We start from the raw sequence: 15,327 nt of genomic DNA, 5'->3' as shown, positions 1-15,327 counted from the left end.
CAAGTTCCAGGAACACTGGTGCATGATCAGATATCAGAATGATATCAGCAGCGCCCTCAAGTACAACTACTTTGATGCATCGCTATTTTTCAAACACTAAGAAGACTCAACACAACATGAAACTTTGATCGAAGTATCATCAGTGTCTCTACACATGAACTCGTGCATTGAAAGCAGTGTTTGTGTACACAGAGATTACTAAAAAGAAAGGTGTCGGACAACTCATTTCTTGACATGGCAAGATGAGTGGAAATAGAAAAACAGAGGGCATCCGAAAGTCATCAGAAAGAGTCTAACAGTAAGACACTCTAATATCACAATATCCTCTTCATAAGGACTATAGTGTAGAAAGGGGTTTAAATAACAGGAGAATTATACATACTGGCAATAACAAAATGGAGGGAACGTGACATATGACAGGTACAGTAGGAGACATGACATGAGAGTTGTGTGTCTCCACAGAGATAGTTGTGTGTCCATATGTGTGTGTGTGTGTGTGTGTGTGTGTTTGTCTATCAGGGCGTGTCGGGGTAAAGATGTACAGGTGAGCACAAATAAACAGATGACGGACAGAAACCTGAAGCTGCTATTGGTTTAGTAGCCAGGTGACATCAGAGCAGACGTTAGGGAATATTTATCTTTGCAGAGGGAGTTATATTTTGTTCGGCACTGTTGGATTGATTTGTCTTCAGGTTGTTCAGGCATTTTCTGTGGACAAAAGACATATAAAGGTAATCTAACATGTACTTTACAACTCTTCCCTCTGTTGGTTTTCCTCCCATGCATGATTGAGTAATTGAGTAATTGTGTGTGGTTAGAATGTGTCCTCTCTTAAATATTTATTATTTATTTATTTATAGTATAATTTTGTGTGTATATTTCCCCCATACATGACAGGTGTTGTACATTAGATAGTCACATGTTTTAGTTCAGATTTACTTGGTAATGTGTGTTCTTTTTCAGTATTTGATTGTCTCACTGATGCAACATACAGTACATATCTGTGTATCCAATATGCTCTAAAATAAATATCATGAATTGTTAAGATAGTTAGCTTTCCATGAGGCAGACACATGAAATAAATTTTGGATGCTTCTGCAGGAAATAGTTGCTTATTAATATCATGTGATAAAACCTGCAAGACTGAAGGATGCATGTTGTAGGCTATTGTGCTTAATCCTTGAGTTGTCTTTTGTCTCTATGGTGGAAAGTACAGCACGATGGTCATGTGTCTTTATCCACAAAGCGTCCATATATGTATGCAATGGGTCTGTCTAGGAACAAGGATCTTGTACAAAATGGGGCTTCGCCCAGAGAACTTTGGATTTGCTGCTAGACCTTATTTGTGTTGTCCACAGTGGTGAATTAAACACTGCTGCCTGTCTCTCTCTCTCTTTTTCTCTTTGGTCAAATTTATGGTCATCTAATGTTGAATGTCCGAGTAATGCCATTCAAAAATGTACCTTAATAATATACTACAATATATATATGAACAAAGTTTAAATAGAAAAACACAATCAATCAGATGGATTATAAGAATAATTAGTAAGGAAGTACAAGATTATTCAACGGCTGCTAGTTTTCTGATAAATATAATGAGCTACATTAAATATGTCATGGCCATGGTGGCCTTGTAGTGTAATGGTGCTATGAAATATTTAATTTAGCAGGAAATTACAGTAGAAAATCTTGTTGTTCCTTACTAATTATTTGACGAAATCTATTTAGGCATAAAGATCTCTGTATATCTTCAATAAGTAATTAAACTTTTGTACCTGCGACAGCCTTGCTTGGCACCGCTTTGCTATTTCGCGTCCATGCCCGAGGCGAAATTTCGTGTTTCGCTGTGGATAAGGGCTCAAAAGGAGGCTTGCACAGACCGGATCACAGAGAAGTTGATAAATATTGCAACTATTGTCCTAAATGCAGTCATTGGAAAGCTGACTGCTATATGCTTAAATATAATAAGCCCACATTTGCTTCATGTTCTCACATGAAAGGCACTGGTTTGGCTGGTCCTGGAAATCTAGCCACCGAAGATGCTGGTTACCCTAGCTCAGTGGTTTTCAAAGTGGGGGGAGGGGCCGCAAGGGGGTGTCAGGGGGGCAGCAGCAAGTTGGAAGGAAACATAAAAGCAACAAATAAGTACATTTGAAAAATTACTATGAGGGTTGTTATACAATGCAATTATAATAATTTGTCGCATATCTGAACATTATACTTTCCATGATAATGACTGGGAATAATAGTAGAGTGATAGCTCTCATATAGCAGAAAGCTCCAAATGAAATTTTTACACACTGTATGCTCCATCACAAAGTGCTTGTGGCTAAAATAATTATTAGGATTAGCTTAGTGTATTTTTACATTTGCCGTAGTATTGTCGATGGGTTTAATAACACATCAAGGGGGTCCTTGAACAGAACCTAATGGTATTTGGGGGGCCTTGTCGTGGAAATGTTTGAGGACCCCTGCCCTAGCTCACTGGTGGAGAGCTCTTCTTCAGATGATATGAAGTCATATTTGCCATTTGATAGAATGGGGTATCTGAATATGGTTGGCAGTGATGTAAAAATATTTTCAGGGCATGTTTCATTCTTTTATTCAGGCTGATGTGCTACCTTTGTCTAAACTCTAAAGAGTCTGAAGTTGGCAGTTGTGTTCCAGTTCGGGGAATGGGCTTAAAGGAGAATTCCGGTGTGATATTGACCTAAAGTGTGTTTAAACATGATACCGAGTGTGAACGTATGTCTCATAGCCCATCTCGGCTTGTCCCCTGCACTCCGAAATCTGGCGCTAGTTAGCCGATGCTACCAACAGCTTTTTCAATGGTGGTGCTTTGGCATCGGGCTAGCCATGCAAATAAATCACCGTTTTACACCATTTACGAGGTTCAATGTATCTCCACACTTCATTGGTAGACTTCCGAGGGCCCTGACATTTAAAACGAGACATTGAGAACTTCGAAAAAGCACTTGTAGTTTACTTACAAGACGATTTATACAGACAGTATCTTCACAAAGTTTAGCGTTTGCAGCGCCAAGTCACACACGCTTCTGGTAAGCAAAGACACAGAAAATGACACACAACTGACACGAAACAGACACGTGACCTGGTATGGTAATCTTTCTGTTCAGTTAAAGTCCAAGTGTCTGGTCAATACAGCTTTGAAATAAAAACTATTATTGAAATAAAACTATTTTATCCCAGCTGCAATTAAGGATTAAGGTGCTAAACAGTAACAAATGACTGTGCAGTGGTCTCTTTTTTTTCTCCAGAGCTGTATAAATAGCCTAGGTGTAAAATATGCTATGGTTCCAAAACATTATAAATCCATTTTTGAAAACATTAATAAGTCAAATTATTTAATTGTGCCTTTCACTTTAAGAAGGAGAGTAACTTGTGTCCTTATCTGTAGGCTATTATTTGGAAATGAGATGTGCATATGAGGATGTAAGTCAGGATGTTTGCTGTTTGATTAGTTAAAATAAATACTGAAAAATCAAACAACTCAAAGAGAACCTGTTTTGGATCACAGAGGAGTGTCATGCAATATTCATTTCTGGTCAGTTAGCTCACGTCATGTTTGTTTAACATGACTTGAGCTAACTGATGGTTAGAAGGAGGCTATGTCAAAGTTTTGCAATAGTTCCCTAGCCTTTTACTCATTTGTCATTAAAAAGAACAGTCATTTCATTGCCTAGGTTACATACACAGACTTGAGAGATGCATGTTTTTTTTTTGTCCAGAGGCTGGAGACTACATCTCTAGTTCCGTATGTTTTCAACCCGCCCATAAGCGGTGGGCTTTCTTTTACTGTCCATGGGGGTGTGACCTCACTCCCAGAATTTGGATATAGTGTCTTTTTTAAGCTAAGCTTTTGCTCTGCGGAAAAAGCTGATACGTAAAGACGATGTTAGATGGTAGTTTTAAAACTGATATGGCAAAAGTGGATGTTGAAGGTCTGGTGTGCAAATCTGATGCTCGTGATCCTGTACAAGGCGCCACACAGTGAGAAACAGTTGAGGATGATTCGGGAACAGGAGGCAAGACCTGTCACTCCTCATCTCCCCTGTCAGTTAGTCCGACTGGTGGTGTCAGTGCTCTTGCGAAATCGGCTGAGGAAATCGCAGCAAAGCTTTGCGCCACACATGGACATGGGGGGGGTGGATGGGGGGGCGGGTGTATATGGTTCATATATTTCTTTTTAATTAAAAGTTAAAATTGATGTTGGTTGTGGTTTATTTTCTTATCCTTGTTCCTAGCTTATTCCAATGGGTGAAAAAAGTTGATGACATAATGTTTAAATTCTCCCTCATGGTCCAGATGAATGAAACAGGCATAGTGGACAAAATATACACAGGCTAAAGTTTAAGCTAAAAATACTTAGTTTAACCTATACACGTCCTACAACTTTGATATTTTAAATGAAAACTTCCATATGGAGAACTGGACCTTTGATATATAGCCACAAGATGGAGTGCAACATAAGACAATGATCATGGAGTCTAGAACTATAATTATTATTGTTATTATTATTATTATTATTTTTTTTTTTTTATTATTATTATTTTTTTTTTTTTAACATTATGAAAGTCGCATTGGGCCTCATACTTCTGGAAATGTAGAGCATAACAATGTAAGGAGATCATAGCATAGAACAATAGAGATCATAGCCTACAAAAGAGCTACAATCTTTGCCCATATAAGGAGATCCGGTATACTGAGATTTTTCCTATGGGAAAATAACACGGGGATTTGGAATTATCACACCTGTTAAACTCTTGTGTGAATGAAGAAATCGGAGATCCAAACGTTTTGCTCTGCACTCTTTTGTCCTCTGCCTTCGAGTGGATACTGTGATCTCCGGCTTGTGAAGGCGGCACACTATGATTTTTGCTACCCCAGAGCTAGCGATGCAACTTGCCATTACGTTAGTAAGCAAGTTAGCTCTGGGGTACCAAAAATTAAAGTTACTGCTCTCGGTGAAATAATGAAATAATGTTTGTAATATCCTGTTTCGATGGAGGATACAATGATTGTAGTTGTTGAGTTGAGTCAATCCAATCATGCTTTTCAACATGCTTTTCAAATAATTAAATTCAAGTCAGAAATCCTAATTTCCAACATGTTTGTATATTCATGTGATCCACACCACATTGCCTCTTTCCTTTTATCACAGTACAACATGTCCTGGTTCTCTAAATCATCTAAGATTCCTACTCCAAGTCTATGTGAGTACACACACATACACACACACACACACACACACACACACACACACACACACACACACACACACATACTTAATGATTAAAGATGAAATGTGAAGACAAAAAGACAGAGGGCTATATTTTGACAGTCTAAAATGCAGAGGGCTCTAAAATGCAGAGGGCTCTAAAATGAGGATCTAAAATGCAGAGGGCTCTAAAATGAGGATCTAAAATGCATGATCACTAGTGATAAGTTTAAACAAACTTTTAACGAGTTTGTTTGTCCAGTCCACATTAAGTGTGGTTTAGTTATGAAACGTTATCAAACATCCGGCGCTTGGTGCAAGAAGGTGGACCTTATATGTTTCTTCATCAGTCATCAGGTGTGTTTTGGTCGTAACGTCCTTTAAACCAGTGTTTCCCAAACTTTTTTTCTGGGCACCCACTTTTTAAAAATGACAGACCATCGCGACCCATTTCACTTCAGAGCAAACATGCAACCACCAATATTGTGTTAGGCCACAGGTTCTCAAACTTTTCGATGCCCTGTTAATGTTTGTGCAAAAAGGCTGATTCATGTCCCTTGCATTTTGCAACTGAGAGGTCCATGGCAGGCGCCCCACAAAAATGTTTCATTTTGCAAGTGAGATGTCCACGCTGTCCCCTCTGCCACGCGTTCGCCCCCCAGTTTCAGAGCTATTCTAAATACAAAATTGCACAGAGGGCCGTGACTGTAGTTAACAAACTAGATCCTAATAGAAAACTGTTAGCTTTCCTGCATGGTTAAATGGTATAAGTTAGGCCTATAACACAACATAAATTGTGCTGGCGACCCAAATAAAATCTCCTGCGACCCAGTCTTTGGGAACCAATGCTTTAAACCAATGAGAGTGACATCTGTCATTCCTTTTAACAGCAAGTAGCGTGACTTCAAACAGCGCATCAGTATTTTCATGGTCACCGGCACATTTGAAGAAACCTGCTTGCATGCCAGACCTATGCTTTACTAAAACCTAGCAGAGTATATACAGTAGCCTACATGCATCTGCACTCGTCTATTATTTGAACTCATTGGCAAAGTGAAACTAACTTCACCGTGCTCTCATAGTCATCGACAAGTTTACACAGTTCCTGTACTATAATGTTCAAATGACTGAATAAAAAACTCAAAAACAGAGGACTTGCTGCTTACATCTCGTGACACTGCATTTTCAGCTGTGCTTCATCATTAACTAATTTGCTTGGATGTGTGCTGGTACGCGTTCCTGTGGATGAGAGATGCAGGGTGTAGTTGTGCCCATAACCCTGATTTCTGTATTCCCTTGGTCAGTATCACAATGCGTGTTAGGTAGCGTACCATATCGACTTTTAGCTAATGTGCCAGACCCCTCCTTAGGTCATTAATTGCCACACCCCTTGGCGCATTGCTTGATAAAAGAGACGGGCTTAGCGAAAAACTCGAGTTGACGATAGGAATAAACTTTGTGTCTGGATTATAATCCGCTTGGTGCCAGGCTTTGCATCGTGAGAATAGGTCCCAGACTGTGTCTGATGGGGTTTTCTGATCATTCCGAAACATTTTGCTAAACAACCTACACGACTCACCCACAAAATGCCTTCCCTCAAAACACACACACACACATACACACACACACACAGAGAGTGACAGAGAGAGGTACAATTGTGTGTCTTTTATTTTTATGCTTCTCACAGTGTTGGAAAAGGACTGGCGATGCATTAAGTGGGGGTGAGTGAAATATTTCCTTCATAATAATTTAATTTGCAAAATGATTAGGATTCATCTTGAACACTTGCTGATGATTTGTGGCAGTGAGGAAGAAACAATGAAATCAAAACTGAAAAAAATTGAAGTGAGAAACCCAGAAGTTCAGAGTCTCCGCATCCTGGTCCATGGTCCAGTGGGAGCAGGGAAGTCCAGCTTCATCAACTCCATAAACAACGTCTTCCAGGGGCGAATGACCAGTGGAGCCCTTGCCCAATCAGTATCTGATCGCAGTTGTACTAAGATAGTAAGAGAAATTCCTTGTTGATACTTTTATTTATTTTCTGAATTCCAACACTGTAAAATGCCACTTGAAGTTGGAGGTTGGAGAAAGTCTATTTACCCTGACCTCAGTGATGTGTGTCATTAACATGGACAAATATGTAAAATAACTTTTAAGTGCATGGGAGACTGTATGAATAAGCATTCTGGTAAAATGAACAAACACATACAAATGCTGACACAGGCAGAACACATACAGATAATGACGGGGGAAATTATGTTGGTATTACTGTTCTTCCATTATTTGGGGAATTTCAAGTGACAAGAAAAGACCCTCAGATCTCAGGTTGTCTGCTGAGCACTATTGGCTCTGACGTCATGTTTAATTCATTTACGACACTGCTTATCTAATCTAACATCTAACCAAGTCTTATTAATCTTATATCAAGATCAAAAAATCTAGTTGGTATTGTTTTCAGTATAAAGAGACTTACCTAGAGCTTTCTCGTAAAATCATCTGACTTAATTTTAGTAGAGTTTGACTTCTTCTAAGACGTCTCAACAATTTTGTCTGCCAATTCATTGGGTAAATTGTCTTGATTAGACTCCTTAAAATAAATCAAGTCTTCTTAAATTTAGTCAAAATAATCTTCCTAGAGAGTGCAAGGTCTCTTCATACTAAAGACAATACCAAACAGATTTTCTGATCTTAATATAAGATTAATAACACTTGGTTATTTTTTTTTGCATGAATGATTGAATGATTGTGAATGATTCTGGTTTTACCTGCCTATGTAAACAGGAATAGCTCATTTCACTGTCTTAACTAACAACTGCAGACAGTTATGGAAATGCAGAGAGACATATAGAAACAAAATATTTCACAACCCAGCAGGGCTGTCAGGTAGCTCAATGTTGTTTCTGTATCACTGGAAATGCCTTTGGAATGTACTGTACATATGCATTATGCAGTTGAAAGGGTTTGTTAATGCCCTTGACATTGAATGACATCAATTCCTTCAGACTTGACATGGGAGTTCAGAGCTTATTTGTCATTTCAGTTCAAAGTCCACAATATTAGAGATGGTGAAACCAGAGATCCCCTGCCATTTGTCATATGTGACATTATGGGTCTAGAAAAGGATGATGCTCAAGGGGCGCATCCTGAGGACCTCATCAAAGTTTTAAAAGGTCAAATAAAAGATGGCTATACGGTAATAATATAGACGCAGACACAAACACACAGTATTTTTCCATTTTTCACTCAGGTCATTTATAGTTGCATTTATCTCCATTGGGACACTTTAACTAGCTGTTCTTCTCGCTTTAGTTTAACCCTAGAAGCCCCTGTTCAGACGAAGACAGCAACCCCACTCTGAGTGATAAGATTCACTGCCTTCTAAGTGTCATACAAGCAGACAAAATCAGTCTGATGGCAGATGATGAATTTAAAAAGATGAGGCAAATCAGAGAACATGCTGTTGAGATGGGTAAGTGGCATGTTCACGCTAATATTTTGCACAAAATTACTTAAAGTGTAACTCCGGAGGATAAACCAACCTAGGGTATTTACGCTAGTTGACAACTTCAAACTTTTGATTGAGAGCAAAATTACGTGAATTGGTGGCATTTTGAGCAAGACTGTTTATTTAAATTATCACTGAATGGACTTACAGTGATGCTAACAGGGCAATGTGCCACATCACTATTTTATACCACTAACAATGCTCAAAATATAATTTCACTTCTGTGGTAGTGTGGTGGTAGTCAAAAGTACTGTAAATAAACCCTAGGTTGTTTTTACTCCAGTGTTACACTTTAAAGGACAGGTTCGGTATTTTACACTTAAAGCCCTATTTTCAGATAGTTTATGATTAAATAGAACATTTAAGATTGAAATTTGGACACATGCTGCTGTCCTGAGAATTTTCGGTTTCTGTGGTAGCGCCCCCCCTCCTCCAGAACGATGCATAGGTGCACTGGAACAATCCTTCCTAAAACGCATCAAACTTTCGTTTACAAAGACGTGAAACTCACCGAGTGGTCAGGGGTGTTCACTGATATGCTCACACAAAAATCGCTGCGTGAATCACCTTGATCGTGAATGAAGTGTCAATTTTTAACTGGGACCTACTGTACCATCTTTTCATATACTAAAAACAATAACAAATCCATTTTTTGATCTAAATATAGATTTTAATAACACTTGGTTAGTTATCAGTAAATGCAGTTGTTGATGTTTGTCAAACCAGCTAAAATATTCTGTGTATGCAGACCACAGTACATGACAAATATGAAAAGAAAGACAAAAAAAAAGTCATGGTCATGGGGAATTTCTCCTCCTGTAGATATCCCTCAGCTTGCAATGCTAACAAAAGTGGATATGGCGTGCCAGGAGGTCCAGAAGGACATCAAATTGATCTACAGGAGCAAGGTGATCAAGCACAAGGTATGCTTTCATCAGAGAGTCTGCCTGCACTGCAAAAACTGCTTATCTAATAAAATGTAAATAAGTGTTATTAATCGTATATATTTTATATATCGTATATAATGTATATATCATATATAATTTACTCAGCGATATAAGATTAATAACACTTGGTTAGATTTTATTAGATACATTACAAACACAGTTTATCTAATAAAATCTACCAAGTCTTATTAATCTTATATCAAAATAAAAAAATCTAGTTAATTTTGTTTTTAGTATAAAGACACTTACCAAGAACTTTCACATAAAATCATTTGATTCAATCAATAGATTGTTTGATCTTGATATAAGATTAATAACTAGAGCCCGACCGATTTATCGGCGGGCCGATATTATTGGCCGATATTAGGCATTTTCCAAACTATCGGTATCGGCATTTATAATAGCCGATAAATGAATATTTTAAAAATAAAATAAAAACGGACGAAACACTCTTCAACCACGTCATGAGTGTTGGCGTTGTATAGTTTGTCCACCAGAGGGCACTCTACACCGTCCCTGCTGGCAACACTCGTGTAACGCGCCACACATCCTGCAACCTGCTGATCCAGCCAGAGTCGGGCAGAGAGAACCAGTTATCCGCGAGTGAGATCATCAGTGAAGTGTGTTCATGGTGATTTGGTCACGAGACATAGGCCTACATTGCTTGAATAACAATTAAAAGAACATCCCCATCAGTTCTCTTAACTCAAATAAGCATGACAAAATTTGTGAAAATAATGTCCAGTTTTGCTGCTGTTAAATAAGTCGAGAGTGAAGCGGAATTAGCTAGTAATTACGTTACGTTGTTACAGTGTAGTTGACTGTCTGTCCTTTTAACTTTTGGGTCATTCCACGCCAACTCAGCCACCCATGTACATGACACCTCTCAGAATTTGCTGAAAAGCGGTGAATATATGCCTTATGTAACCAAACGAGGGAATCTGAAGTTTCAGGTCAATATCTCAAACTGTTTGCCCGTGGCGTCCATTTGAATTCCGGGTGCCACGGCCCTAATTGACACATTGGAATTTCACATTTCATCCTTTGCCATTTTTGGAAGCCCATAACGTCTGGAAACTGGTGTGGTAGTTCATTGTAGCCTGTACTACACAATTTTGGAGGCAGAATCAACATCCCTTACTGTTTGGGTGAGAGGTGGGTCACCAAAGTCCTAAAAAATGTTGACGGCATGTGTGATTTTTCACTTTTTGGATGGCCGTAGCACCACAATTAATGATCATATTTATTCTAAACAGGATTATTTGTTATACGTGGGAACCTTGCTCTTGACAAAATTAATTTGAAGGGTATGGTACCACTGGTGGGGGTTTCATGGGAATCCAAAAACCCTCTCCGGCAGAGATGACTCTTGGAATCCCATATTTGGACCCCCAAATGACCATGTGGGCACTTGATGATCCTAATGGGATTTATACCAGATAAAGATACATATTTGTTCTTTCTTTTAATGAAATAACATTGTTGACTATGAAGCTCCATAATATGAAATGGAATGTAGATCAGCATGAAAAAAAAGCATGAAAATAGTGGAAATATTTCACGGCCATCCAAAAAGTGAAAAATCACACATGCCGTCAACATTTTTTAGGACTTTGGTGACCCACCTCTCACCTAAACAGTAAGGAATGTTGATTCTGCCTCTAGAATTGTGTAGTACAGGCTACAATGAACTACCACACCAGTTTCCAGCCTTCTACCACTATTAGAACAGACGTTATGGGCTTCCAAAAATGGCAAAGGATGAAATGTGAAATTCCAATGTGTCAATTAGGGCCGTGGCACCCGAAATTCAAATGGACACCACGGGCAAACCGTTTGAGATATTGACCTGACACTTCAGATTCCCTTGTTTGGTAACATAAGGCAAATTTTCACCGCTTTTCGGCAAAATCTGAGAGGTACCATGTACATGATACCCCGATATTGGCTGTTTTCACATGGAATGACCCTTTTGACAATGTGACTGAAGATGTATTTCTTTAATAGCGTGACAGTTATAGCAGTGAGACGTATCATCTCTCCCCGGCTTGTTATTTTGAAAGCGTATGTTTTACAATTTGCAGTATGACGTTATCCATTGCTAAATTATGGCTCATCATAGACTAGCTAACCACAAAGCTAGCTAATGCCATGAATATCAGTGGAAGACCGCTAACGTTAACATTAATGAGCTTGGAAACCACAACGAACTTATTCTGCCTAAATAACGTAATGATCTGTATTTATAACTAGTATATCTTTAGTTACAGTCCCTGCATTGTAAAATGTAAGTTAGACGTGCGAGGAGTGAACATTTAGACATAGAGAAAAAGTATCAAACGTAGCTTGTGCATTAAAGTTAGCTTTTCTTTTACACGTGTGTGAAATCCAATGACGCCAAGTGTGCGTTTCAGACTGTCGTTCAGCCGCAGTATTAACGAGTTACATAATGGATTTAGATCACTAAGGTAAAGGGATAAGCAAGCTGACATTGTAATTATAAGGTAGCTTATAAGGCAATAGGGACTAATTATTACACACGCACACTCAAACATTTAGGAGTGACCTTTATCTTGTTTAATGATAATACAAATGTAGAATGTAGTAATAATTTCATCATATTTTTTTGTAATTATTAAGTCTTAGTTCAAAATTATATTTATGAAGCTTACCAAGTCTTTTAATACTGGTAACTTTGATTTGGTTGTTGTTGTTATTGTGTTTTTGTTCAAAAGACTAAGTTTCATATCTTAAGTTTCTATTTTTATCAGAACTTTAATATTTCGATGTTCCTCTGTTCCACTGTGACAATATTATTTAAAAATAAACAAGTTTGTTTTTAAAATGCATTATCATATTATTTTAGTCAATACTCATAAATAACTACAAATAACTAATGTTAGAGAAATCTGTTAATGTTTTGTTGCACGTTTCTGAAAAAAAATATATATATCGGCCGATATATCGGAATATCGGATTTTTAAATCAACAAATATTTGTATCGGTATCGGCCTTCAAAATCCTTTATCGGTCGGGCTTTATTAATAACACTTGGTTAGATTTTATTTTTTGCAGTGTAAGCTGTTTTTACTGTGTTAGCAAATCCCTGCTTCTGTTACATACACACACACACACACACACACACACACACACACACACACACACACACACGTCACATCACACATATGTTCATGCTATTGTGGGAAAGCGCGACATAGTCATGCTTCTTAAAATGACAACTAAAGTACTGGGTGACACAGCACAGATCAGCATATCAGGTCAAACCAAGATTGACATACTTAATATGCAGTATGCTACTACGTGAAAGCACTGTTTACACAAAGGATCGCGTTTCACCAAACCCTCCCTTAACCACTGATGTGATAATTCCCCATTATCAGACCTGTGGAGGAACGTTTCACAAACAAGCACATGTTTTGAATGCATGTTTATCCCTGCTACATATACTCTCAACATGTCCTCTCTTTTCTTTTCTGCTTTGCAAACATTTCAGATGCAAGAGTGCAGTAACAACCTGGGAGTTCCTATGAACTGCATCTTCCCAGTGAAGAACTATCATGAGGAAATTGACCTGAATAAAGATGTGAACGCACTTCTACTGTCTGCACTGACACACATCCTGGATTTCGCCAACGATTATGTGGAGGATAAGAAGCCTCCTGCTCCTGCCAACATGAAAAGCAGCAGCAGTGATAATCAGCATTAAGTTATCAGATCTTGTTTGATTTCACACAGTGTAATGTATTGAACAACAGTATATAAAAACATTATTTTATTCTCTCATACGGGGTAAGTCTGGATAAGGGAATGCCAGAATTATTTCCCCTGCCTGTGTGTGTTGGTAACCATGTCATTCATTGTATTCCAGAGCACAAATGCTGACGGATCAGTCCTACGCCTCCGCTGTATCATCCATTAGCCATTCTAGTCTGCATCAGAAAATGCTCAATTAGGAAGTGTGTTTCAAGGGATAGATGCTTAGATAGATTAACACAGAATTTGGGTTCACTACAAGTAATATGAACTGCATGAAATTTGAAAAAAAAAAACAACTCTCACTCATTTGCATTCCTCAGTGAATAGCCTCAGTCATCTGCTTCCATTAGGAGGTCGGGGACATCAGGGACATTGGCTAACAGAGAACATTGCTTTTCCTCAGACACAGGGTGGGGGTTACCCATAATGAAATTGGCAAGGTTTTGACAAAGACCAAGGGGTAGGAAGGTACACTAACTTTGTATTAGTTCTAACTTACTTTACTTTAGTTCTTACTACATTTTACATTTTCATTATTTAGGCTTCATGCTATTTATTTTCTTCATGATTCATTCAAGCAGGTGGAGGGTAATCACACTAAAACCTTAGACAGATATTCAAATAGTTGTGTAAGTTTGTTTTGATTTATATTTACTCGGTGTTGGTTTGTGAAATCCACACTTTAATATAAAAGCCTTGTAAGAAAGCAATAAACATCTTATAACACACTTGGATTTTGTGTTCAATATTAGTTTAATTAGTTTAATGTTTGTTTCCCCTCCCGTTTTGAGGTTAAACATCTAAAATGTAACTGTATCTCATATTCACCCAATGTTCAGATAATATGATAATATTACCCCCCCCCCCCCCCCCCCCCGCCCCCCATATTCGGACATAGAAAAATCAATTAACCCTTTCATGCGCAATGTCCACATCTGTGGACAGTAACTTTAACTATGATTTCTATTTGTTTATCATGTTGATATACTCCAATCCACTTGAGGGCAGTTTTAATAGAGCCATTGCAATATATTAACAAAAAGTATCATCTTATATTTGGAATATTGACTGTTTGATGACATCATCAATTCAACATGGCTGATAGTAATGGCCATGTGCTGAATGCTCCAGGCATATCTGTAAAAAGTTTCTACTCAAGAAGGCAAAACCAGGTAAAAAAAAAATATTATGGTGTACAGGAGAGTGTGTTGAACAACTCTATGAGGTTAGAAATGAAATTTGATGTAAAATATAGTTTGTAGACGCTAAAAAACAACTGTTAAATGACCAAAAATCTGATTTTGTAACTAGGAAGTTTTTTTATTTGTATTGTTCAAATATGAATTTAACTACTTTAAATTACAAAGAAACAAACATTTGGTAAACATAAATAATGACCTAACTACATGTTATACATTATGTGAACTGCCTATTTATGACAACATGACAGAAATATATAGAGACCAATGAATGGTGTGCATGTTTTGCAAAGAGTAATATATTAAGACATTAGGTGGTGACTAAGTGGTGTACACACACACACATACAATACACACACACTCATTACACACACACACACACACACATACGGTACACACACACACACACACATACAGTACACACTCAGTACACACACACACACACACACACACACACACACTCAGTACACACATACAGTACACACACACACACACACACACACACACACATACAGTACACACACACACACACACACACACACACACACATACAGTACACACACACACACACACTCAGTACACACACACACACACACACACACACACACACACACACACACACTCAGTACACACACACACACACACACACACACAGTACAC

General features: G+C 38.1%; 1 protein-coding gene across 1 annotated transcript; it reads left to right on the top strand.

Moving 5' to 3' along the window:
• Positions 1-658: 658 nt before the first annotated feature.
• Positions 659-14,284, top strand: LOC143137099 (interferon-induced protein 44-like). The gene is made up of 8 exons (XM_076297560.1): positions 659-731; positions 5,183-5,234; positions 6,927-6,960; positions 7,045-7,243; positions 8,280-8,432; positions 8,549-8,708; positions 9,567-9,667; positions 13,206-14,284. Exons 2-8 carry the CDS (start codon positions 5,189-5,191, stop codon positions 13,416-13,418), a joined length of 906 nt encoding a protein of 301 aa, XP_076153675.1. The 5' UTR covers positions 659-731; positions 5,183-5,188; the 3' UTR covers positions 13,419-14,284.
• Positions 14,285-15,327: the final 1,043 nt, after the last annotated feature.

Source organism: Alosa pseudoharengus, unplaced genomic scaffold, assembly GCF_046254945.1.
Source record: "Alosa pseudoharengus isolate Yale_2024_CS ecotype anadromous, Long Island Sound unplaced genomic scaffold, YU_APseudo_1.1 YU_APseudo_1.1_scf_1, whole genome shotgun sequence".
NCBI classification, from domain to species: domain Eukaryota; kingdom Metazoa; phylum Chordata; class Actinopteri; order Clupeiformes; family Clupeidae; genus Alosa; species Alosa pseudoharengus.
Note: the sequence above shows the minus strand (reverse complement) of the source record. Positions and strands in the feature narration are given on the sequence as shown.

What these genes read in the sequence shown, in the direction of transcription:
- LOC143137099 (XM_076297560.1), top strand. Translation starts at nt 5,189, where the DNA reads ATGTCCTGGTTCTCTAAATCATCTAAGATTCCTACTCCAAGTCTAT. An exon ending in AGAACATGCTGTTGAGATGG is followed by an intron (nt 8,709 to 9,566) that starts GTAAGTGGCATG and finishes CTCCTCCTGTAG; the next exon opens with ATATCCCTCAGCTTGCAATG. An exon ending in GCAAGGTGATCAAGCACAAG is followed by an intron (nt 9,668 to 13,205) that starts GTATGCTTTCAT and finishes CAAACATTTCAG; the next exon opens with ATGCAAGAGTGCAGTAACAA.